This window comes from Hippoglossus hippoglossus, chromosome 4 (genome assembly GCF_009819705.1).
Source record: "Hippoglossus hippoglossus isolate fHipHip1 chromosome 4, fHipHip1.pri, whole genome shotgun sequence".
NCBI lineage: Eukaryota > Metazoa > Chordata > Actinopteri > Pleuronectiformes > Pleuronectidae > Hippoglossus > Hippoglossus hippoglossus.
Window position 1 is genome coordinate 16,570,012 of NC_047154.1, and position 25,840 is coordinate 16,595,851.

General features: G+C 40.4%; 1 protein-coding gene across 2 annotated transcripts in view; it reads left to right on the forward strand.

Annotated features, from left to right (window-relative positions):
- The first annotated feature begins 2,899 nt into the window (after positions 1 to 2,899).
- The window catches only part of atp13a3 (ATPase 13A3), a 29,315-nt gene continuing 6,374 nt past the window's right edge, over positions 2,900 to 25,840 (forward strand). Inside the window, exons 1-21 of one of the 2 annotated variants that reach the window (XM_034581961.1) lie at positions 2,900 to 3,218; positions 10,903 to 10,983; positions 14,951 to 15,037; positions 15,126 to 15,299; positions 16,981 to 17,214; positions 17,792 to 17,862; positions 18,161 to 18,244; positions 19,056 to 19,125; positions 19,408 to 19,542; positions 20,488 to 20,560; positions 21,361 to 21,492; positions 21,647 to 21,829; positions 22,182 to 22,339; positions 22,697 to 22,885; positions 23,093 to 23,154; positions 23,259 to 23,409; positions 23,667 to 23,786; positions 24,101 to 24,118; positions 24,449 to 24,602; positions 24,831 to 24,951; positions 25,495 to 25,619. In XM_034581961.1, the coding sequence (XP_034437852.1) occupies positions 14,987 to 15,037; positions 15,126 to 15,299; positions 16,981 to 17,214; positions 17,792 to 17,862; positions 18,161 to 18,244; positions 19,056 to 19,125; positions 19,408 to 19,542; positions 20,488 to 20,560; positions 21,361 to 21,492; positions 21,647 to 21,829; positions 22,182 to 22,339; positions 22,697 to 22,885; positions 23,093 to 23,154; positions 23,259 to 23,409; positions 23,667 to 23,786; positions 24,101 to 24,118; positions 24,449 to 24,602; positions 24,831 to 24,951; positions 25,495 to 25,619 (2,305 nt within the window). In that variant the 5' untranslated portion in view covers positions 2,900 to 3,218; positions 10,903 to 10,983; positions 14,951 to 14,986. Of the gene's footprint in view, positions 3,219 to 3,432; positions 3,665 to 10,902; positions 10,984 to 14,950; positions 15,038 to 15,125; positions 15,300 to 16,980; positions 17,215 to 17,791; positions 17,863 to 18,160; positions 18,245 to 19,055; positions 19,126 to 19,407; positions 19,543 to 20,487; positions 20,561 to 21,360; positions 21,493 to 21,646; positions 21,830 to 22,181; positions 22,340 to 22,696; positions 22,886 to 23,092; positions 23,155 to 23,258; positions 23,410 to 23,666; positions 23,787 to 24,100; positions 24,119 to 24,448; positions 24,603 to 24,830; positions 24,952 to 25,494; positions 25,620 to 25,840 lie in introns of those variants that run through there. The other variant, XM_034581960.1, reaches the window with a different exon arrangement.

The window sequence follows — 25,840 nt, forward strand, 5'->3', positions numbered from 1 at the left end:
AGTTATTGGACGGATTAGAGGAAGAAATGACTTCAACAAGGTTATGTTGTCACCCCTGTCTGTTGGTGTGTTTGTTGGTTTGTTAGCAGGATAACACGGAAACTACTGAATGGATTTCCATGAAACTTGGTAAATGGGGAAGAACCCTTTTGTTAAAATTTTTTGTTTGTTGGTATTTTCTGACATTTCTACTGATTACCAAAGGGAATACATGGATCTTGGTGAAAATAATCTGTCATATGTAGGGGACTGATAAGTGGGTGCTACTTGATTGAATTTAAGGGGACTACTGGGCCTTGGCAGAGGTATATGCTACTGTTCTAGTATAGCATACTGATATATTACTGATTTGAGAAATATCTTTTAACATTGTGATAATTGTTTTATCCATATTGTCCAGAGCTGCCGATAGTGTCTAGTTGTGCTTTATAATCTATCTACTTTTAGTTTAGTCTGTAATACCTTTTGGTTTTTGATAAATGAACCCACAATGAAAAGCCTCACACTTCCTGCTGCTTATAGGCCAATCTATTGTTGCTGATGAACAGCGATAACTTTATCTGGTGCATACAGGTGCTTTTTTAAAAAAAAATGTTTTATCCGCTGTTTACTCGGGGACTTGACCCAGAGAATCTTCTGGAAAATAGACCTAACGTGAGTTGTGGTTTTTAATCTGTTTTTCCTAATATATCCAATAAACTCAAGAAAAAAAATTGCATTTGCACTCCATTAATGTCGTCTGTAGTTATGATAAATGCTGAGCTAGCATTGCTCCATCTCTGGGCCTCATCTCTGTCCCTTCTGAGATCAGCTGAAAGGAAAACAAACAGCGTGTCCAACATAAAAAGGTGGAATTCTGTTTGCAGAAGTGATCAAGAGCAAGGATTAGCACATCTGAAGCAGCAGTGGGGAATGGGCCTTTCTGTTTTTCTTGGCCCGTGCGTCAGTGATCCCTCCACAGAACATGGAAGATAGTGAATGATTTGAGGCCGCGGGACATTTTGCATGTTTGTTAGAAGGGGAGGGGGGCAATGTTCAGGAGAAATACAAAACTCTTGAATAAGCCAGGAATGAATGATTACCCAGTAGTTACTGAAGAAAGAATTGGATAATAGTTCATTGTGAATTTCTTAAGAATAGTGATTTGACTCATAGCTCAGTTTACTTCCCACAAATGGTACGACTCAACCTGTGAAAACATTTACACGTACCCGATATATTTGATTGCATCATGAGAAATGCGTTGATCTGTTTATGAAAAATGACTCACCTGGGAAGAAAAAAATGATATCTAAGCTTCTGGTGCTTTGATTCGTCTATTCTTTAATTAAATGTTTCTCTTACAACTCCCTCAACTTTATGTATGTGCAGTTCAAACTCACCAGAGAGCTCGAAGCACCAGTGACGTTTGTTTCACAGTGTTTGTACGTTTGCTGAAATTAGCATGATTGGAAATATCCTGTTTGTGGGCCCCCGGGACAAGGAGATTATGCTTTCACAAGTGTCTGTTTGTGTGTTTGTTGCTTTATCTGTTTGTAGGATGACACTTAAAACTACGAAACCCGTTTCCACCAAACCCGGTGGAGGGATGGAACCTGGTTCTGGGAAGAATCCATTAAATCTTTGTGAGGCTATGGATTAAGAGGTGGATCCATGATTTTTGTCTCTTTCTTAAACAATGACTTATTACAAACAAGTCATTTATCAGACCACTTCCTTTTATCTTGTATACAGTATTTCTACTATGAGAACTATACAATCATGTGTAGTATTACTGGGTCTTGGTGGAGGTATGCGCTCTAGTAATTGCATCTGTCTGATCATTTTAAGGGAGTATTTTGTAATGGAAATATCCGTGAGTTGCTAAACTGGTCTACTGGACACATGCCCATGGGCTCAATGGATCAGGTGGCTCCGGGTCTTCACCTGACAATTTTCCCAAAAAGAAACTCTAAACCACCAACTTTATGCAGAAACATTACTAAGAGGCACAAATCATATACTCGATGACAACCCCGAACCAAAAAACCAGAGAGACTAAAAGCCACTCAACAACATGATGCTATGAGCCACAGAATGATGAAGAATGACACCATGGCTTTGGTTAAGAAATGTACTGTGTCCACACATTCGGTTCACTTCAGCTCCACCCAGAGTCTACTTCTTTGACTCAGACGAGTCAGCCGCTGTCAAAATGGTAATGGCTGACTGATATACACACTCAACCAATTGTGAATCAGTCTCATCTGTCCACCATGACATTTCACCCCATTTCAATAGCATCAAAAAGTACTTAAAACCAGACTTGCAGGGAAAATAAACATACATCAGGGTGACAAGAATAATCTAGAAGGACAGAAACCATGTTTGAGAAAAATTTACTGTGACTAACTCTGACTCTTTAGTTTGGTCATTGTCCCGTCTGCTCATTTTATGACCTTCACCTCAGCCAGCCAGCTAATAATTTGGACCATATCCCATTCGCTAACATGGAGGAGGCGGGGTTAATGAAATTTTACTTATATAAATGACATAAGTAAACACACAGTATTATTATTAGCTGTTAGACTTTTTAATTTGGTCTATACACCATTTGCTAACATGGGGAGGCGTGGTTTATGACCTATACCTCAGCCAACCACCAGGTGGCGATCGAGACGTTTTGGCTTCACTTTAGCAGAGGTCCTGAGAAGCAGAACAAAGTAGCATAAAAATGAAATATTCAAGTACTTAAATATAATACTTGCTGCAACACACGTGTTATTACTATCTGTTGAGGCGTCACGGCTGTCAGTATCATCATGGCTGTCAGTATCATCATGGCTGTCAGTACCATCATGGCTGTCCGTACCACCATCATGTCCCACTAGCGGCAGGTGAGAGACCTCCCTCCCCTCACTTGAAGCACATTCTCTGGGTGAGTCGTGGGCGGTGTTCTCGCTCCCGTGATTTCAGCACATGTCACTTCCTGCCGTCACGCAGCCAGTTCGGGCCAGTTCACCGCCGCTGTAGCCCTCAGTCTGTCCCGCTGAGCTGTCAACACACAGCGGCGCCGCGCTCCTTCTCCTTCTCCGCCCGTCCGACCGTGTGCCGCGGCGACGTTTCCCCGCGAAACCCCGGTCCGCCGTCCTCCTTCCGCGACGTCTCCCCGCAGATAACAGCCGCTCTCGTCTCGCCATGACTCGGAGGTGATCTTCAGCGTGACCAGGTGGTTCTGGGTGAGTGGCTGCGCCTTCATCGCTGTCATCCTCACCCATGTGTCAGTCGCTACCCAGCGGAGCTAAGAGCGGCGACGTTAGCAAAAGCGTGTGTGTGTGTGAGAGAGAGAGAGTGTGTGTGTGTGTGTGTATGCGAGTGTGTGTGCGGACGTCCACCGTCCTCCTTGCCGCGGTAGGTGCGGGGAAAACCGGGTCAGGACTGCGGTTCGAAGCCCGTCTACCCACTCGCACTGTCTGGAAGTAGAAAGCACGATCCAACGCTGGGAGACACATGGAATTTGTTATGAAGCTAGTGACCGAGTAGCACGCTAACAATGAAGCCAGGCTAGCGTTAGCCTGCTAGCCTACATCCAGCAAACGTCTTCCCGATGAAGCGCTAACCGGCTGCCCGGGGCTCGTACCCACGATTAGCCAGATTTGACATCTGCGTGGAAGCCTTTTAACATATAAGCTAACGAAAGGACAACACTGTGTAAATCGAATTGATCTTACAACGAGGCTACACACCACACAGATGTGAACGTGTGCTGGTGTCTGTTTGTTTTCTAAATGGCATAATTGAGAGGTTTATTTCGCGTGGCTGGGATTGTTGGAGCTACATTTCATACAATATCCATAGATCGAGTCATCGCAATGAAATCCTGCTTTTATAGAGGCTGTAAATCGTCAACACGCCTCCTCTCTGACAGCTTCACTGCCTGTGAACACCTGCCCCAGTGGTCTGGTCTCTAGTTAAGACAACTTAAAGGATAACCTAGACGTTTCTTCATTTAACCTGCTAACCTGCTTTTAAATGTAAATGATTACTAGGGGGGTATTTGAAATCTTGAAATCCACCCTTGAGCAGGATCAGTATGTTTGGCTACCGTGAATCAGTACCGCAGTGTAATCCAACACCAGCAACTCTTGTTCTTTGTGTCTCTTTTTGTGATACTTTTCAGGTGATGATCAGAATCTGCCCGATCGAGCCCTAAGACCTGTGATCAATAGGCTAAATTGCTGTTTTTGTCGATGGAGTCTGGTGGTTTTGAATATTGCAAAGTAAAGGCGTTTGTTTTTTTTTGGTTAAAGAGAAGCATGGTTCTCTTTTACATGAAGAACGAACTGTGTTAACAATAACAGTCTGAATTTGTCTGGTATAATTAAGCACCTCTGTGAACTTACTTTGAGGTTGAACAAATGCCCAGTCGGATTACATTGCAGCTCTGTCTCGCAGTTGCTGGGTATATGTTGCTTTTGCTCAGTAGTGGAGCTACTGCAAAGACCTGTGTCCCGACTCCCTGTCAGTAATTTACACCCACAACATGAGAAAACAAGGTCCAGGTTCAAAAAGCACAGAGTTATCCTTTAATGAACTCATTGAAAACCTATGCCATGTTGGTTTTTAGGTTTATTTTTAATCTTGTTTTTATCCCTGCTAGAACATCAGTTTAAACGCCTGCAGTAAAACATCAGTTCTTGCACACAGTTCTAATCTTTGGTCACAGTGGATTGCCATTATGTTTTCTTAAACGGAAAACTGATATAAGTTTTGTTTAACTTTGAACTTTTTAAAGGAACAGTATAGAAACAAATGTTTTAAGGAAGGTAAGTTCAAGTTATCCCACTCCAAACTCAAAATATAAAGGTATGAGACTCACATGGCCGATACAGATTTCCAACGATTAGACAGCTTGCACTGTCCATTATGTGCCTGACAGCAACTTAAATGCGTAATGAAAGCAATCTATCCTGCAAAGACTAAATAGGATTAAAACAATTTACAGTGTCGCATCAACATTGAGTTCCAGTTACTGGTGTCTTATGGAGTTTAAATAACTTGAAACTTATAATTTAAGCAGTTACGTTAATTGGTAATTAAAAAGGAATAACATAAAAGTAAAGATGATAAAGTTCACTTTTTAAATGAATTGATGAATTAAACGAATGAAACTTAAATGTCTGCCTAAGCCACAATTTGTTTATGCCAACAGAGCATTCAATTGCTGAAAGACGGCCTTTTCAGTGATCTGAAAGACAGCAGGTACCAGGCTTAATCTGATTAAGTCTTCTGTCATGGCTGCATAGTCTTGGCGATGAAAATGTGCCAATGTAACCAGAGCTCTTATCTAGAAGCACAGGCGACATAACCATTCTGAGATTGAGTTACAGACTATATGTCTGACTGACTTCTGGGATTTTCTTAGACACTTTATTTCCGGGTTTCCCACAATCCGCCTTATTGTACTTAGATTAACACATGTATAACTGGTACTTCATCACTTTCTTATTTCTGTCTTCATGACATAGGTTTTATCCAGAATATGTATATTTTATATTCTTGAATAAATGAAAGAGAGACATTATTTTCATTGTACAAGATTATACAACGGAATTCAGAGTGCTGCTTAGTGCAAGATAAAACAAACGGGAAAGTTACAACATACTTTGACAGTGAATATAACATACATAATACAAAAATAGAGTATTGCACTTATGATGAATTTGAATAGAAAGCATGTAAAACTGTCAATGTTGTGGTTCAGTGATCTGATAGCCCTTGGAAAAAAACAATTTTTGTGTATGTTTGTCCTTGATGTAATGCTCTTGCACCTCCTCTCAGAGGGCAGGAGAGTGAACAGTTGAATGCTGTCTGTGGTGATTTTCCTGGCTCTGCTGGGGCACAGGGAGATGGAGATGTCTTCCAGGGAGGGCAGAAAGCAGCAGAGGTTTTTTTATATACTCAGCATTGCTTTCCATAAGTGCCAGCTGTCAGCTAAATAACGGACTACCCATTACTGTATTTCCTCAAATAGGTCCAGGGCCACCTCAACTGAAGAAGGTCATAGGCCTTAAATTGACAAATGACTTTCTTCCTGATTCCCTGTGTTAGTTTGGCCACATTTTAATCTAATGTTTGGATCGGCTCACATTTGGCCTGCTTCTCTATATCCTTGTGGAAAGCCCTGATATGATGTAGGTTCAATTTTATACCATAATATTTGACAAGATTGAAGCTTTTCCCAAAAAAAGGAATTACTACTTTATAAATGCATGTATATTACGTTTTAGTTGGTTAAGATACATTTGTGGAGATCAATTTTCACCTAGATGGTAAAAATGTATTGCAGTAGAACCTGTGTAATATATTTATTGCATGTGGGAGACGGAAGCCATAATTGTATAATCAAGTTAATTCCATGTGTGGGATTAGGGATACTGGCATACATAACACACCTGGTGGTTGTCTGAGAATAACCAATGGTATTTAACACTCGCCCAAGTAGAGCCCTATGTGTGGGAAACACTGAGATATTGACTGTTGGCTGCTTATTATTTATTCGTGCCGTGGTATCTGTGGTCTACCCAGACAAGAAAAGCTTTCAGTGAACAAAGGATGAGAAAGGGATTGGAGATGTAATCAAGCCAACACTGATGTGTTAAAAATATCCGGATCAAGTAGCATAAATATTAATTATACTCGAGCAGCGATCAGGAAAACGTATTCATTGTCTTTTCTCATTTCTGTTTATATGTTAACAGAGTCAGTGGGTTGGCTAGCATATGTGTCTTCTGTAGTGTCAAGGTGAGGCTGAGGAGATAATTAGTTTGCATAGAGGAATGATATATGCATGATGGGGGTGTTATTAACTCTCCTAATTTATGTTACGTAGCTGTGTTAATACAGATTCCTGGACTCAAGAAATTGTACTTGCTGTTTCACCTTTGAAGGTCCCCGTCACTGGGAGAGATCTTGAAGTCAAAATGGAGATTTGGAGGTAGTTGAGTCTCAGTTTAAGAAGTTAGGTGCCAATATTCCATTGGCCTTTGAGCCTGTACCTCAAGACTTCTCACAGGTGAGCTTTAAAACATTGGGATCTGATGGAAGGCCCGCCAGTGTGGATTCAGAGTGGAGATGAGAAATATCTCGACATGGAAAAAAGTCCTCTCCATGGCCCAGCACTGTTTAGTGTGGGTGCCCAAGTGCAGTGTGATAGAGAAACAGACCTTTCTAGTGCCGGCATCGCGGTTTGCCTCCAACAAGATCAGGACAAGCCAGCGACCCACATCAGTGGACTCGAGAACACTTTCAATGTAAATACGAACAACTGTGAAATGTAACGCAGTGATGCAAACCTGAGAACGCAGTTGAGCAAGGTGAATACAGTGAGCGTTGCAGATGGACTCAGTTAATTGCTGACTGAAATTCCCTCTCTGATTTTAAGTTATAAGGTCAGATCAGATTAGTTTTTAATTTCAAATAAAGATCATAGTTTTCTAAAACTTTTTTTTTCAAAGACAAGTAAAGTAATGTTTTGACAGTTATGTGAAGGTTTGATATATAAAAAAAGCTAAAAAGGGACGCAAGGACATTTTTGTTGGGATTAAATTATGGAGCAATATCAATATTTATTTAAAGATGTGTAATTTGTTTTTTAAAAGAATGGTTTACAAAGTATATATAGAAAAAATGACTTATTTAATTTTGCTCATGAAATCTAGAAACTGAATAATTTGATAGCGTGTTTCATCTATGTTGAATATTATGTCACCCAGGGTTATTATGCACCAATTATCCGTTTTATGAAGTAAAACTCCATGTTTTAATCTCTTGCAAAGTGGTATCAGCAGTTTTCAGACTGTCAAGAATTGCCACTGTTAATCCAAAGCATGTGCTGTGACTTAAAACCGAGTACACTTTTGAACTGTAAGATTCTTTTTTCCAGCCCTTTCACTCTTATTTTGTTGTCATACTGTTCCCTTTTTCGTCCAAGGGACACATTTCTTCTAATGTTGAAATATTTATGGGGGGCATAAAGAATTTTTGGGACTCAATAAAAACAAATATAAGCGCAATATCAAATTTGTTTTCCTTAACATTAGGATCCAATTAATTGAATTATGTAATTGTGTATGACCATGTTTCAATCATTTATTTCAGCTGCATCATTGCTACAGAAACACAAACTTTGTCTTTAGGATTAAGAGGGCAGTTGGCCATAGTTTGACATAGACTCCCTCTTAGTTATATGGGGCAAAGTTTCTATAAACTTCTATAAACTGCTGGTGCTGTTATAAGTACTATTATAATTAATTTATCAACGTGGAATCACTGCTACTTTTATTCTGAAGCATGCAAGTGTTGCTGTTAACATTATTCCGGTATTCCTACATCAACCACCAGTGTTACGCTTTTCATCTCAATGAGATTGGTGCATATCCCTTGTGTCCAGAATTATGGGGCAGACCTCCTTTTACGCAGAGTGGAGGATGTCCACAGGTGAGGAGGGGCAGGTTGGAAACCATTTGGTGCCTCAGCGGCAGAACCGTTTGTGTCAGGAGAGATAATGCAGTTTCCACTGTTTTTTCCCTTGCACCACCAGAGCATGCTGGGGGTCGAAGTATTTGTGCATGAGTGGCGTCATGCCCTACTGTATGCATTTCCGTCACTTGCCCTGATTTCTCTGACACTGCTCCCAGTTTGGGTGAACAATTTGTCCCTGACTCTAATAGCTCTTTACTGGCTGTCCATGCAGTTGCCCATGGCTCCTCCTGCTGTACAGGGAGCTTCTGTCCGAGGCGCACGGAAAGATATTTTGCCTCCACGCGCAGTGACTTGTTCTGTCTTGGCCTGTGAGTCTTTTAGTTTAAAAACTCCTGGTCTATCGTGGGGGGTTAGTAATACTATTCAGATTACCAGGGAACCATCCACCATGTCTCTTTGTGAGTGTAAGTGGAGAGTTACTGCAATTGTGTCCTTTCTGTCAGACTTCATCAACAGCAATTAGGCATTTTCTACAGTTAATTGGGTCCTGTTTAAGGGGGTCTGTATCTAGGGTATCTGCTCTGCTGCTGGCTGGTCGTTGCCGCTCACATTTGCTCATGACTGCCAGCCACTGAGAGCTCAAAGGTAAAAGTGAATTTGAATATTTGAGAGGGGCGTTTCCCACGAGACATCTCACTCGTACTACTCCAAGGCCAGGGGTTACCGAAGTAACCTTGAGTTGGTGTATTTGACCAGTCTTTCCATGGGAGAAAAAGTAAACAACTTTGTGTGTGATGGCTAAGGAAGTGTTATAGTTATTCAGACAGCAGTGGAAGGGCAATTGGTCAAAGATTTTTTTAGTAAGTGATAAACAGTGATTTAACAACTTGATTGGTCCATGATCTGGAACAAAGCTTGGCTATAATACCCCATGAGTAGGAGGGGAAGTGATAAAGAAAGGACATTGAGTGCAGAGCATGATGGCAACAAAACACTTTTTCCTCTTAATGAATTATAGACTTCTGTCATTAGGTCATGGCTCATTGTTCACCTTTTCCCTTTTGTCTGTGTTGAAGACCAGGACAGAAAGGGAAAGGAGAACATGTCTAGTCTTGGCTTCCTTTAAGTTAATTGTTTGTATACTTTTGCTTTGCTCGACACCGTACAAATGTCTTGGCTGATTTAAGTTGCTCGGCCTCTTGTAGAAACTTTACTTCTGCAAATCACACATAATTGATATGGGTCCATTTGCTTATGTTAATGAATGCATTACCTGTAGTAGTCAGAAAGCAGCTGATGCATTGGAGGGTCCGAATGCTCATTTCACAAATAATTGTAAAAAAATATCAACAGCTGCCTCACGTTTTTTTCCCCTGTTTGTCGTTTTTTTCCCCAGGCCGGCATTGTTTATTGCTACAATAGAAGACTAATCAAATGTGAGACAACAATGTGGCTTTAGGCTGGGTTTGAGGAATCTATAAATATCCCTGAAGTCAAACTGACCCCTAGACTCTAGGACCTAGAGGCACCAAATATGGTCCTCTATAGTCCAGTGTGAACATTGGTTTCTCCTTCACATAACTTACCTTAAAATATCTTTCCCCCTCCTTTTCAATGTAGACTACATCAGAGATAAACCTGCAGCAGATTATTTTGGCTTTAAGGTTAGAAAATCTGGGCTAAATCTTTGTTTTCAGTTTAATATCTCCCCACAAAAGTTATTTCTGAAATATATAATACAAAACTTTGTCTTAAATACAGGTAGACCGGGAGGAAAAGAAAGCTGATACTTGCCAACTCTTTGTTCTGTGTAATAGTGGCCTTTGAAACATCCACTATTGGTCGACCTCTAACTGATTTATTACATTATTTCATCATCATTTGTACAGGATAGGAAACCAAGCCTTGAATAGGAGTCAGGAGGAATCACCCCCCAACTGGCGCCGTTTCTGTATAAAGTCACAATTATTTGCTCGAGGCATAGTTTATCATGACCCATCCAGCTCCCAGTACCTTTATTCACTGGAGGAAATAATTACTGGCAATGAACCGTAAAAGAAACAGGATTAGCGGCAACAGGAGTCCACAGAAGCTGGTGGGAACAGGAATATATGAATCTGAACTTGGATGGTGGGATTTCACTTGCCCTCTAGTAATTCTGTCCTAAAAGGAGGATATTCATGTGGTCATGGTCTTAAGATTTGTTCTCTCTTTTAGGGTATTCCACAATACTAAGAGCTGAGTGTTGAACTTGCTTCAGACAGTAAACTAATTTGTTTAATTTTTCAACTTAAAAAAAAATCCTCAATAATCAGGATGATTATACAGTATGTAACTGTCTCTCCCAGGTTACCTACAGTTTAAACGTTGTCAAATTAGTTGATAGACTTGAAAGGCTAATTTATGCTCACCGTTTACAATGAACTTTCTCCCCCCCAGGGTTCCAGGTTGGTGTGGTGAGAGAGCAAGCTAACTACGGGGTGGAGGACTGCCTGGGGCATCCTGTCCCTGGTTCTCAAGGTAACTAGAAAGTTCTTCTTGTGTAATGCTGTTGGATTGCTGAGAAAATGCAGCCTAGTAGAGTGAATTCTTATAAATGACTGAATTGCAGAGAATATTGAAATGTGAAAGTGAAACCCTGTGAGAAACACATAAAACTACCAAGAAGCTTATCCAACTCTTGTCTTAACTCTCTGCTTTGGGCTCTGATTGAGCATCAGCCAATTATGCTTTGTTCACATAGACACTGTAGTGATTCATTAGTTTTCATGTCCGTTTCGGCCAGATCACCATCCTCAGTTTCTCATCCAAAGAAGTCCCTCAAATGGCTGCTCACCCAGTCAGTAAATCCACTGAGCTGACAGCGCTGCAAATATACCAATGAGCTATGTGAATTCATTTGGTAAAACTTAGAACCAACAATCTATTTATATTTATCGGACAACGGGTTACTCTTGATCATTTTGATTGTTTAATGATGCAGATATAACTTAGCAGTGCTCATTTTCTAGATTGACTTTTGGGATCCTGTGTTATTTTACTGTATGGATTATAAAGCAAAGTAATATTTGGATGGCTGCTTCTGGACGAGACATGATCTCCATGGATCTAAAGGCTTGCACCATGACATAAAGAATGGTAAACTTTGATTTAAAACCTCATCCAGCATATTGCTTTAAGTCTGACCAATGTCTTCCTCAGCTTGACTCTGCTGTAGAACTACTGCCCACAATAATGGCCAGCAATCAGTTTTCTTTGTACGGGACAGAAACCGGTCTTGCTATAATTACTAATGATCTATTGCTACTGATTCTAGGGCTGGTTCAATTTTAATTTAGCTTGAAACTGTCAACTTTGGTCTGTTGTCTGTTTGGATGCTTGGAGCCTGTAATTATAGAATCCCTTTATGTTTTCTGAGGTTACCCTGCTGTTATCTGAACAGATAATTCAAACATAACATACTGCGTTATCATCTCATTCTCTGGTTTCAAAAACCATTTAACTTTGATACTTATCAGTTCCTCTTGGGTGCAGTTTTATATGGATGTGTTGTTTCTGAGTCGCCATACCACCACCAACAATGTTGTGACAGAGTGTGTCCATTATGCCCTGGTGTCGGCATTTCCAGTCATTGCAGAGACTGGGGAGGGAATGTTCTTGTTGCACTGCACCCACTGCCTCGCGCCTGCTATTGTAAAATACAAGGAAGGGCTTGGTCCTAAGCAAAATATCCCGCTGTATGCCAGAGAAAAAGTCCAGCCGGGTGCAGCTGGCTGATAAGATCGAAGTGCTGGGGGCCGCGATACAGGATCAGTGAGTCTTGTAGGTTGGTGGCGGCAGTAGCAGGGTGACCCTGTAGGCACAGTTCCTTGTCGCACCATCCGGTGCTCTGATTCTCAATGACTCAATTACATTTTTTTGGTGTATTATTTTGTGTTCGTGTGTGTGTCTGTCTCTTTTTTATTTCATCTCTGAATCATGTTCTGCCTAAGCGTGCTTTCATGTGGCAGTAATTAGTCTACAGGTTAGAAAATGTGTGTTTTTGTGTTTCAATTTTGAATAAGTTGTAGAAGCTTGTAGATGAATTAATGAATTGAGGACTGTGTGGTTGAATGACTATTGTATCTGAGAGCATTGCAAATTATTATAATCATTAGCAAATGCATTTTGTCTGTTTGCACACATTATCCAATGTAATGTGTGTTGGCATGGACCCTACCTTGTACAGGCTATTTCTTTTTGTGTGGCTACTCTTCCCCCTTTGCCACCTTGTTCTTTTTCACCCAACTCTAGCTCCCTCAGTTATGATGTGTAAGTGTTGTGCATAAAGACGAGAGATACTGATTCGTTTTTCAGTACTTTTTAAGTTCATTCTGTGGAAGTGCAGGATTTTACCTGAACTCAACATGACTCATGATATGATGTACAACAGTAGCATAGTGTGTGTGTAAGCTGTACTGTTACAAATCACAGAGACACAGAAGCAAGTTTTGTCCTGCCCTCGGCTGGATGTGGTTTCAAGCAAATCCATCATGTAAACAAAGACGCCAGACATTAATGTCCATCTCTAATTTGTTACTTCCTTCAGTTTTTTTTATGTGGCATGATTGGAATTACCATGACAAAGCTTGTCCACCAATGTTTTGGCTTGTGCCTTTATCCCTCAAAAACCTGATGACATAATTGCAGGGCATGATGGGTTGTTGCCAGTTCCCCCAAAATCCCCAGTGAAATGCTGAGTATACCTGATTGACTAATTGATTCCCAACTGGAACTAAAGCCATTAGCCCAATTAAGCTTTATTTTTTCTACTCACAGTTCGACTCTGAACAGTCTGCTTCATTGTTTGTCTCTGTACAGTGTATGATCCATAAATGACAAAGTATTTGGCTGAAGCTTATTTTAGCTTTTAGCCTCATAGACAGATTTAAGCGTTTTTAACGGCCTGTTTGTTTTTGACCCAGATGCCCCTCTCTGTCAATATCAGAATTCAGAGACACTCACACACACAGTGACAGTGTACCTTCCTTGGCAGCTCGCTACTCCTCTGGGACAACTGAGGGGAGGAAAGCGGGACAAGCTTGATATTGGGTAACACATATCTGCTGACTCAGTCGTTTTAGTCTCAGGTGTTCTGAGGTCAAGCAGCTGTCTAAGAAGGGCTCTACATTTTCATAGTTTGTGTTTATCAGTGAATTACTGACCCTGTGTGATCTTCACTGTACATTGTATCCAAAGTTTTATCTGCCTTATGCTTTTTCCCCATAAACAGTTGAAGAGTTCACTATGTCCATTGGATGTCCTTAGAAAATCATAATATGTCCTCTCACACAGTTCCTCATTGAAATCCATGCACTATTGAACATTTCACAATGCATGCATGTTTAACATTTTCTAAGTATGTCAGCCTATTATACACATAGTGACTCATAATCGGCATTAGCCAATGTCTGCATTCACAAGACCAATAAACAAAAAAGTCGACCGAGACATCTGCAGCCACTGTCTCCAACTGATACTGCTGTGGACCCCCGACCTCACTAATGTCCGCTTCAGGGGATACTAGGGCCGAAAAGACCCTCCCTCCTAAAGACTCGTCTAGCACAGATGCCTTGTAATTATGTGTCACACTCATTCACAAATCCCTCATGTATCCATTATTGCCTTTAGCTAACCTTTTAAAGTTTCTTCCTTGATTTAGCCACTATACTATTGACTATAGTTCAACCATATATTTGTTGCACTATTGTCCAGCAATTTCAACCGAGCTATTTACCTAATAACTTTGATACTATAACTTAGCCAATTAACTACTTTCAGCCAACTATTTAAATTGTTTTTATCTATTATCACTTTTAGACAACTTTTTCAACTGTTACCGATCCACTAGTAGTGGCAGTTATTAACGCAGAATCAATGAACGTGATGTAATAATGGATGATCTTTACATTTTTTTAAATAATGTCGTACTTGAATTCTGGTATTTTTAGTGTTAAACATAGAATGTTGTGTTGGAGTGGGACCAAGGTTGGTTAATCAGATTTGAGGTGCCTCCCAAGTTGCCCTTTTGGGTTTGCACCACCACCGTACCACTAGATTTTGATACCAGATTAAATGGTAACTGGCCGCACAGTAACAGTTCCAAATCCTTCTCAGTTTATAAACCTCATCTGTGAAGCCATGCGGAGTGAATGCATGATTTTGCAACCACAGAAATACAGGAAATGAAAACAGTGAATGACCTGGGTTTTTCCCCTTTCTGGCTTTTTCACGTCATTATGTAAGAGAGGAAGTTGATTAATGCATTGATGACAAATACACAGCATTTTCCACATGTTACTCTGCTGCACAATTTCCCTAGAAAACCTTGTGACCCCCGCCTGGGGTGTGTGACCCTCTGGTGTTGAGCCACTGTTTTGATAGGCTGTGGCAGAGCTGAAATATTTCTCCAAAGTTCACACTGACATTTTGTCTGTTGTATTTACAGTGACTAAGGAAGGGGCTTGGCACACTGTTCTGCAGCATGGAGAAGGAAGACCTGAAGGTCCTCAACAAGGGCGAGGAGGAGGAGATGGTACTGTCATTTTACATCAATGCCAATGTAGGAGCTGTTGCTCTCACACTCATCAAACTGCACCATGTTCTCTTGTTACACATTTTAGGAGCTTCAGGGCTACCGTCTCTGTCGCTGGCGACTGGTCCTAGTGGGCCTCGGGGTGCTGTGTACAGGGGGCTTCCTCCTCCTGCTGCTCTACTGGATGCCAGAGTGGTGCGTCAAATCCACCTGCACCCGTACCACAGCCCGTGATGCTGAAGTGGTGTTGCTGCGCTCCGTGGTAGGTAACCTGTACAGCTGCGATGACTAGCTAAATTAATCTGTAGCCACCTGCTAATCGATTTATCCTTTTAGTAATTTTCCATTCATAAAATATGAGCTATGATGCTGATCAAATGTCAGGATTGCTGCATTTTATATTAATATGTAATTTTATAAATGACAGTAAATTGAAAATCATTAGATTTTGTACTTTTGGTTGAACAACAAATGCAAACTAAAAACATTACTGTGAACTTCAAGTAATTGTAAATATATTTTTTTCATAGTTTGTAACCTTTCATAGACTCAACAATTACTAAAGATGATAATTGTAAAATAATGAAAATAATTTTAATATTAGTTGTAGCTCTTGTAGCAAACTAAGGTTTGAAATTTTATATTTACATTTCAATATTTTGAATTGTTTGTTCATCTCATGTTGAGCCTCTGAAAGCCTAGAAAAATAAAGTAAACACAATTGAAGAAATAAGATTTATCTTCCACTGTAGTTTGGAGAACGGACTAATAGATAAGCTGTTGCCCATGTAGGAGGATTCAGGACACATGGTACATTATAAGTTACATTGTATTATATAACTTAATTTACAGGCCTGTCTGTATCCTAATAATTTACAAGCAGATCTTCTTTTTTTACAGTAATTGCATTTTATGTTACATTTTTCTGAGATTGTAGTTTTTAAAAACAACACTCATGATTCATTTTTCAAGATATCCAGTTAACTGCATGGATTTCATGTCCAAATGCTGTCAGGCGTAACTTAGAAGTAAGATATATGCAGAAGATAAATATTTCAAGCTCATATGCTCTTAAAGCTGTCAGTGAATACAACTGATGTATTGTTGCAGCACAGTAAATACATTGAGAAGATCTGATTCCTGCAGACGGTCACACCAGCAGGAATGCACAGATAGCTTGCCAACAGTGTGTTCAGAACATTCACTCTGTGTGAGTGGGTGTGTGTTTGTATACATTACTCTCTCTCTTTTGGTCTCATGCTAGGGTGCATGTGTGTGTATTCATCCTTTTATCATGTGTATATAAATCTGTGTATCTCATTCTAGTTGTGAATGTCAGTGTGAGTGATGGGGGACAGAGGTTTGAATTTTGTCCAGGATTAATGTTCAGTACGGTCAAGATTTTAAGGTGGATTATATTCGGGCCATATGATATTATATATATTACATCTTGCCAGGTAATGAACAAGACGTTTTACAATATCCTTCTTTTTTTGGCAAATTATGTTTATAATTTTTCATTTATGTGTTTGGTGGCATCGTTGATGTGCTGTTTTATGTATTGGTGAAACAATAATAAAGTTTTGTAAGTAGAATACAGGGAAATGCACACTGACAGTGTCACGTAGTGTTGAGTGATTGATATTTGTCAAAAATACAATGCAGTGTGATAACGTATCTTATAGTAGTTTGAACATCTCTCTTTCCTTGCAGAGGTCAGTAAATGCAGCTTGTTGCAGGTGCAAGCCAACACCACAAACTTGTCACTTTCCACACTCCTGCCTTTCATCACAATGAAAACTTCGGCAAAATGCTTTAAATTTGTTTTTCACGATAGAAATCATAACAAAATGTTTAGAATCATCTATATTTATAGGCTGTGGGATGAATGAAGGGACCTAAAGTTCAGTAGTTTCACTTTCTTCATGTATTTGTTTCACCAGGATGAGTTTCGGCGCTGGTTCCTGGCCAGGGTGCGAGTGATGCTGGCCCCGGGGAGTGACCCCTTCCACAGCCTGGAGACCCAGACCACCTCCCCCTGCTCCCCTTCCTCTCCCTCCTGCCCCTTCTCATCCCCAGCCTCCCCCTCTCTAGCCAACGGACACACCACTCACCCCTCCGATGGCAGCCCCGCTCAGGAGCTCATCAGAAGATTTGCAGAATACCAGCCCACGCAAGTAGGTGCCCGTCTCAGCAATGTACTGTATTTACACACATACCCATCAATGATGGCAACCATCAATCAGTTGGTTTCTACAGTTGATAGAATGGTTTTGATGTTTTAGACTTCGTATTTATGTCGTGATGGGGGGAAAAAACTAATTCTTAAAATATACACATGTACAAAACTCTGGAGCACTTCCACTAAAGAAGTTAAAGAGAAAGTGGTCTCAAAGTTTTGGACCGAGGTGCGTTAGATAATACAGAACGCTGCCTTGGCCTTTCTCTTTCTGTCGAAGACAGAGACACTTGCCCTCCTTTGACTTGCTGTTCTTTTGGCTACTCTACATTGACCACATGCTTTCCATAACCAAGCAGTAAACCTAACTATACAAGTACTATACAATTACCTCCACTGAAATATTTACATTGACTTAATTGAATGGGATATTGCACTTTCTCGAATTGCTTTTATTATTGTTGCTGTTTTCCTTGTAAATTTGCTTTGAATTGTATTGACAACATTGCTGAAAATGCTGACATGCGTCAAATGAAATTCTTTTCCTTCTGCCCCCTCACCTCTGTATCCCTCAGATCCGCTATTTTACCTTCCATAGCACAAAGTATTACTGGAATGACGAGGTGCAGAACTTTCAAGATTTAAGGTAAGCACTTACAGACATTTTCTTGGCTTTGTTTTATACCTTTTTTAAAGATGTAGCTGGATTTATATTTCTTACAGTAAGCTAAATTGGCAAATGTTTTTTTTGGAAGCATGTTTACAGTAAAACTCTGCCATAATGATAACAGCAATATAAAGATGAAACAAGCAAAATAAAGCTATTTTGCTTGTTTCATCTTTATATTGCTAAATAAATAGTTTGACCTGCATTGATAGCACTGTTATGTGTAATTAAAAATGTCCACGTTGCCTTGTACTTTGAACAACATTCCTTGCCACAGTGGCCTGGAGGACTTAGAGATCAGCTGCTCCACTCTCCACTCGGAGCACAGTGAAGGCCTGACCAGGAACCAGCAGGAGTACAGGTAACTGTCTGAGGGATTGGTTATGCCAGATATAAATGCAGGAACTCCCCAGATATGACAATTTAAATGGTACACAGCCCAGTGGATTACGCTAGTTCAGAGGTGGTCGACGTCTGGCTAAGCAGTTTGACACACATGTAGAAGTTATTTACTATCGCTGACCAGCATCATACTGACTGTAAAGAAGGAAGTCATTTTGTCAGAGACACCATTATGCAGACAAGTTTTGTGGTTTTCGTCATTCCCAAAACTCCTGCAGGAATTTGATGAGACATTTTGGAATATGAAAAGTCAACAAAAAGAACTGATTATATTTGTTAAGCCATTTACTGTAGAGTAGAGCTATTGTGCCTGATCCAACAATGCAAAATCATTGAGCTGAGAAGCATTTCCATCTCTCAGTTTGGGACAACCGACTATGAGTAGTTCTTTTAAAGACTCAGTTCCCCTCGAGTCTGACTGACCAAAACCTGGAAAACCAACTGTGAGTAGCATCGTCATCACAATCATCTGACATCTGCTCACTCGCCAAAGAGAAGCAGCTCCAGCCATGGGCCCTCAAAGGATAAGGTTCTAAAAATATAAATGGCCCTTGAAGGGGAAAAGGTTCCTCACCCATGCACTTAGTTCGAAGCTCTTCATTGAAAGTCGAGAATTCGATCAGTGAAATCATCTGGTGAACTTATCTATTTAGAAAGACGACCTATATATTTTAATGGTACTATGTTGTGTATTTCCATTCCGTGTTTGTCTTTAGACGAGCTGATTCAGAACACTTGACCTAATGAATGTCTCTTTCACCACTTGTCAGGAAACTGTTCTTCGGAGTGAATGAAATTTCAGTGAAAGTGCCTTCTGTTTTCAAGCTGCTTATCAAAGAGGTGAGGCCCAGTTTGCATTGCCTTTAACTCAAAAGTTACAAGTGGGATTTGTTTTGATAGTTTTCTTAACTTATGGTTATAAACAGAAAAAAACAAAACAAGTTGACTCAGCTTGATCATTTTTATTATATACATATAATTTATATGAGCATTTTTCTTTCCTCAGTTCTAGTAGCACCTCGGTTATGTCCTCAATTGGTCTGTTTTTATCTGTGATTACAATCTTTAAACTTTGACCTCGGCTTTTGCTGCACTAATCTTTCCCTCTGTCTCCTCCTGCAGGTCCTAAACCCTTTCTACATCTTCCAGCTCTTCAGTGTGATCCTGTGGAGTGCCGATGAGTATTACTACTATGCTGCGGCCATTGTGTTCATGTCGGTTATATCCACAGCTACCTCTGTGTACACCATCAAAAAGGTGAGCTCCACAAATTGCTGAGACCCTTTAATAAACTAGATCTGTTTAGCATACTGCAGATTTAAGAGAGAACCAGGTGAAAGTGAATTGGAAGAGAAATTAGATCCATTTGCTGATCCACATCTTCTTTAGACTTTAACAATTAGCCCATCATAGTTCACAATTTGGATGTATTTGCTATTAAGATTTTATAAAATGCATTTTGATTTTATTCACATGGTAGGGCATATTTATAACAGCAAAAGCTATTGAGATAAGATGGCCCAATTTCTAGAGGGAACTCAAATCTTTACTTTTACATTACATTACAATACATTTCATTTAGCGGATGCTTTAATCCAAAGCAACTTTACAATAAGTGCATTCAACCATGAGGGTAAACACCCAAAACAACAAGAATCAAGTATTTTTGCAATTTGCTTCATAAAAGCCAAACTACAAGTGCTATATGTAAGTACCATATAAGCTTAGAGGTTTCATAAAACAGCCTTTAAAACCAGGAATATGACTGCATGTGGAAAGTGGTATTATTTTACTGATAATAATACCAACAAGATGCATCTTATCTTTCACATAATTGACATCAGTATGGTTTTATCTTACATTGGCTTCCACAAAAGTCTACCGCCACTGTATGAAACATTATTTGTAGTACCAAACAGACAAATGCATATTACATTGCATATTACAATCCTATTATACTGCTGTTTATTGACTGCTCTGGTGCAACCAAGTTTGTAATGTGACGGCACCAGTGAGAGCCCCTGTCAGAATGTGTCTCTCGTGTCTGATCCAGGGTTTTGAAGGCAGCATAAAGGCTCATATTCACACGGTCTGCTGCCCCTGGCTTTACAAACCCAGACAGAAACACCCTTGCAGTAACAGAGGTGCTCATGGGAATAGAGAAGTTTTTCATCACTTTTTTCTTTGTCTTTTCTTCTCCAGCAATACATCATGCTTCACGATATGGTGGCAGCTCACAGTATTGTCCGTGTGTCTGTATGCCGAGCCAACAATGGTTTGTCAATTTTATTTTTGTGTGTGCAGTTTTTCATGAATGCCTCTGTACATAAATGGAAGTAGTAGCTCATATCGTGTACTATTCTATTTGGTTCCCAGCCTTTTTGAAGAGTGCTTTTACAAACCAGACAGTTGGCATTTTTCTGCTTCTGTGCTGGACCAGACTCAGTCGCACAGTCACTCTCTTTTGGCTGTCTTCCAGATGGCTACTAGTTGGGGAGACCGCAGAGTTAGAGTGTGTGCATGTTAGACAGTGGGTTTAGCACAATAAAAAAAGCACTCTTTAATGGTTTTGCACGTGCCTTTTATATAGCTACATTCATTTTACAATGGGTGATAGCGTCTGCAGAGGTGATGCATACGCGCTGACAGTTTCATCACGTATCTTATCAGATAATTAAGATTACCTCCATGAGTTGGACAAAGGACAATATTTAACTCATAGTCTGAATCTGTCAGAAACATTGCTATGAAGGTTTATACACCACCAACATTTTCTTTATGCATCCATTCATTGCCCTGGCCCCTGCTTGAGATGCTTTTTCCTACTGCTGCCTAAGGGGGTGTGAGTAATGAGATATGTGCTGAATGAGACTCTGGGACTCTGTCACAAAATATCCCCTTCCTCACTCCTCCATTCCCCAAATCCACCATCTGCTGCTGTTGGATCATTTATACACTTTAGCCACACTCATAATTGTCTCTCCTATATTTTATTACCCACTTTGCTCTCCACCTGTGTGTCAAATGCACACATTTACCTTCTCTACTCTTCCATTGTACCCTCCTACCTGGCAGATATCGAAGAGATTCTGTCTACTGATCTGGTGCCTGGTGATGTGATGGTCATTCCCAGCAATGGGACCATCATGCCATGTGATGCCGTGTTGATCAGCGGCACCTGCATCGTCAATGAAAGCATGCTCACAGGTTAGAGGACATATCTGAAAATCTAAAGTCTGATAACTTTGGAAAGAGATTTGTTGGAATATTTTATATATTTGTGGATACAGGAGACTCCACAAAAACGTGTGTAAGTACACCTCCTAGAAGCCAGTCTTGATATAGGTCTACTCTCCGTCAGGTGAGAGCGTTCCTGTGACAAAGACCAACCTCCCAAACCCAGGGCCAGAAGAGATGATGGGGGAGGCTGACAGTGCCTACAACACAGAGGACTATAAGAGACATACACTCTTCTGTGGCACCCATGTCATCCAGACCCGCTTCTACACTGGTGAAATGGTCAAGGCTGTGGTGGTTCGCACAGGTAGGTGTGTTATTAAATGTGTTTTGAGGTTAATTTGATGTAAATGTCCTTGATGCTTTGTATAAAAACTGGTACATTGTGAGTGAGATTGAAGGACACCAACTCATTTTATCGGAAGAGCATCTCTGATGTAATCATTAAAGGGATCGACCACACACCCCCATTAACACAAAAGTGTCACTCTTTGCTTAGAGTTGCTGAGAATTTCCCCCAAAATACAACTCCCTGCTTGTAAATTTTAGGCAAAGTTAGGAGCTTTCTGAGAGCGTTCTCACAGTATTTGTCAAACTCCTGATTCCCATATAAAAAGCAGTTTCCACTTTTAAAAGACTTGTCCTCTTCTTCTTCTCAGGTTTCAGCACAGCCAAAGGTCAGCTGGTGCGCTCCATCCTGTATCCCAAACCCACCGACTTCAAGCTGTACCGTGATGCCTACCTCTTCCTGTTGTGTCTGGTGGCTGTAGCTGGAATCGGCTTTATCTACTCTATTGTCCTCAGCATCATAAACAAGGTAATGTACGAGGTGACCGATTAAACAAATGCATTGTAAAAGGTGGTGAAAATGAGTGCAACTGTAAGAAAAACCAAATCTTAAATTATACTATGGAATATAATGAACTGTTAAATGCTTCAGATTACGCTCTAGGCTTTTGGTTGGATTAGCACATTTCTTTGGATTTGTTGTCAGCATTAATAATCTGAGATGAAACATATCCAAGAGAACATTTGTTTCACACTGTTCAGGCATCAAGTGATTTTCTGCAGCTCCTGTTCAGAAATGTCACCTACTACAAACCAGAATTTTAGCCAGTGAATGAGAGTGATATGTGAATTTCTACCTGATTTTTCTCTTTTTTGCCTGCTCTAGGTGCCAGCTAAGACCATCATCATTGAGTCCCTAGACATCATCACCATCACTGTGCCACCGGCGCTGCCAGCTGCCATGACAGCCGGAATTGTGTACGCCCAGCGACGCCTCAAACGCATTGGCATTTTCTGCATCAGCCCACAGAGGATCAACATCTGTGGGCAAATCAATCTGGTCTGCTTTGACAAGGTGAGCACGAGAAGTTGACTGCTGTGTTTTCTCAGTCAGATTAAATACACAACACATTAACTAAGGATTTGGAGCGATATTGTTGATGTTTGTATTCGGTAGATATCGATAAATTAACTAAAACTGTTGTTGCCCAGATGAATTCCACCTGCCAGTGGTTGTGTGGCACTGCAGAGCTCATCAATTCTACTTTATTTCTTCTTATAGACTGGAACTCTGACCGAAGATGGATTAGACCTGTGGGGTGTCCAGAGAGTTGAGAATGGCAGGTAAGCTGACCTGTACTCTTAATTAAGCGAACATGAAACTACCACTGTTTCATTACAATTCAGGCTGCATTGCTGAATTGCACCTACCACTCCTGCCCGTCCAGTTTCCACCTGTCAGAGGAAAATGCCTACAAGGAGAATCTTGTCAAGTCCCAGTTTGTGGCTTGCATGGCCACCTGCCACTCCCTCACAAAAATAGAGGGCCAGCTGTCCGGGGACCCACTGGACCTCAAAATGTTTGAGGCTACAGGCTGGGTGAGTTGTTTTGTGTCTGTCCATGAACTTAAAGTTGGTGAGGGCATGAATGTGTGAATGTGATAAGGCAGACCACCCTGAATAAAATATATGGGGGCCAACAGCCACATGGAATCAATTTTATGTGTAGGCTACCTGTGTGTGATAGACAGAAGAAGATATTTATTTTAACAAATGTTTTGACCCATTCTTGAAGTTTTTTTTTTCCTCAAATACATTTTTCTGACCCCTGTCTTTCGAAACCTTTGCCCACCCAGATCATGGAGGAGGCCACCGAGGAGGAAACATCGCTCCACAACCGTATCATGCCCACTGTGGTTCGACCCCCAAAGCAGTTGTTGCCTCAAGAGCCTGCAGTGTCACAGGAACAAGACATGGTATGTGGGTTAGCTAGCAGTCTGGAAAATATGATAAAATCATATATATCTGTTAATTTTCATCATTGTAAATGAACGTGAATCTATTAAAATCTAATAATCTAATTTCATAGTTAAGTATTAAAGAGATTTTATTATACAAATATTTTATGACTTGTTTTATTTTATAGCCTAAAACAAGTTGATTAAAGCTTAAATTCACAGTATATGGGCTATAATGCAACATATCGACCCTACCATTGCAGTATACAGTAGCAACAACAATTATATTATGCTTTTACCAACATACCTCTCTGTCCTTTTTCTCTTTCTAGGAACTCTATGAGCTCTCGGTAAGAAATCTGCTTCCTCTTTGAAATTGTAGTTTTGAATTCCTCTTGGCTTTCTTGAACAACACAGATCTCTCTGAAAGAACTAGAATATGTATTGAGAATTAACAGTTTGTATTGTTATGATAGTAATGTTGCAATTCTACTTCAAGCTATGTTAAATTTGCATTATATATGACTTGCATATAGATTATTTTCAGTTTCCCATTACACAGACACATTCTGTCACACACTCTTTACTCCCTAACCCTTGTTCCGTTTGCACTGTCAGCCTGATGCAGAACTGAGTCAGCAATCGTGTGTGTGTGTGTGTGTGTGCGTGTGCGTGCGCAGTCTGTCTATGAGATAGGTATTGTGCGCCAGTTTCCATTTTCATCAGCTCTCCAGAGAATGACTGTGGTAGCTCGTCTGCTGGGGGAGAAACGTATGGACGCCTACACAAAGGGGGCGCCAGAGGTGGTGGCTGGTCTCTGCAAGAGAGACACAGGTGAGGTTTGCACGGTCGCTGTGGTGACAACCAGCACTAGGAAATGCTTGACATTTCATTTTATGTTTTAAGGTTTTAGCAAATACAATACACTACTTGTACAGTGATGGAAAACGAATTAAATGAAAATCGGTTGCATCACAAAAGCCTCACAATTTTGTGTTTTCTTTTCATGCCCTTTGTGCCTCTCTGACTTAATGTATCTCTCCACTATTTCTCTCTTTGCAGTGCCAGATAATTTTGCAGAGGTTTTGGAGGGCTACACAATGCAGGGTTTCAGGGTCATTGCTCTGGCACACCGACGATTAGAATCCAAACTTAACTGGCACAAAGTTCAGAACGTCAACAGGTAACCGTTACTGTTTATGTTGTTGTTTGTCAATTATGGTAATTATGGTAATTATGGTTTGAATGTAACAACCTATTATGTGTTCTGTTTCTGGCCACAATTTACCATCATCCAATGGCAACTGCCAAAATGACAGTCCTCCATGTCACAGAGTGAAAGTCATCTCAAACTGGTTCATGAACATGATTTCAATGAATTTCATTGACCTCCTCAGTCACCAGATCTGAATCCAGTAGAACACCTTTGGGAGTTGGTAGAACATGAGATAAGCAGCACAAATGAGCAGAAATGATGTAATGCAATCATATCAACATGGACCAACATTTTCAAAGAAATGTGTACAACATCAAGATGGAATCCATGCCAACGAGTGTTAAGTGTTTATAATAAAGTGCTCAGTGAGTTAAATAAGAACTTCATGAACGGGTCCCTGTGTCAAGCAAAGTCTGTAGTGTTGAAATCAATAATGATTTATAGAGAGCAGTACTATACACGTTTTTGGGATTCTAAGTACTAATGTGTTTGTGTCTTCGTTTGAAACAGGGATCACATAGAGACGAACATGGATTTCCTGGGTCTGATCATCATGCAGAACAAGCTGAAGGCAGAAACTCCAGGTGTCCTGCAGGACCTCCGCCAAGCCCACATCCGCACAGTCATGGTTACTGGTGAGCGCATACACACACTGCACATGCAAACATTCACACCCACATAACCTAACCCTAACCCATAAACTATGACACTGTGAGTCATAGAAGTCTTAAATGGGAAAATGATCTTGCAAAAACCACAGACTGTAAAAATAAATGGATTAGGCAGGGTCAAGGACCTAATATAGAAAACATATACACACGATCAGTACATTTCTCTCTGTAGCTGGTTAAACCTC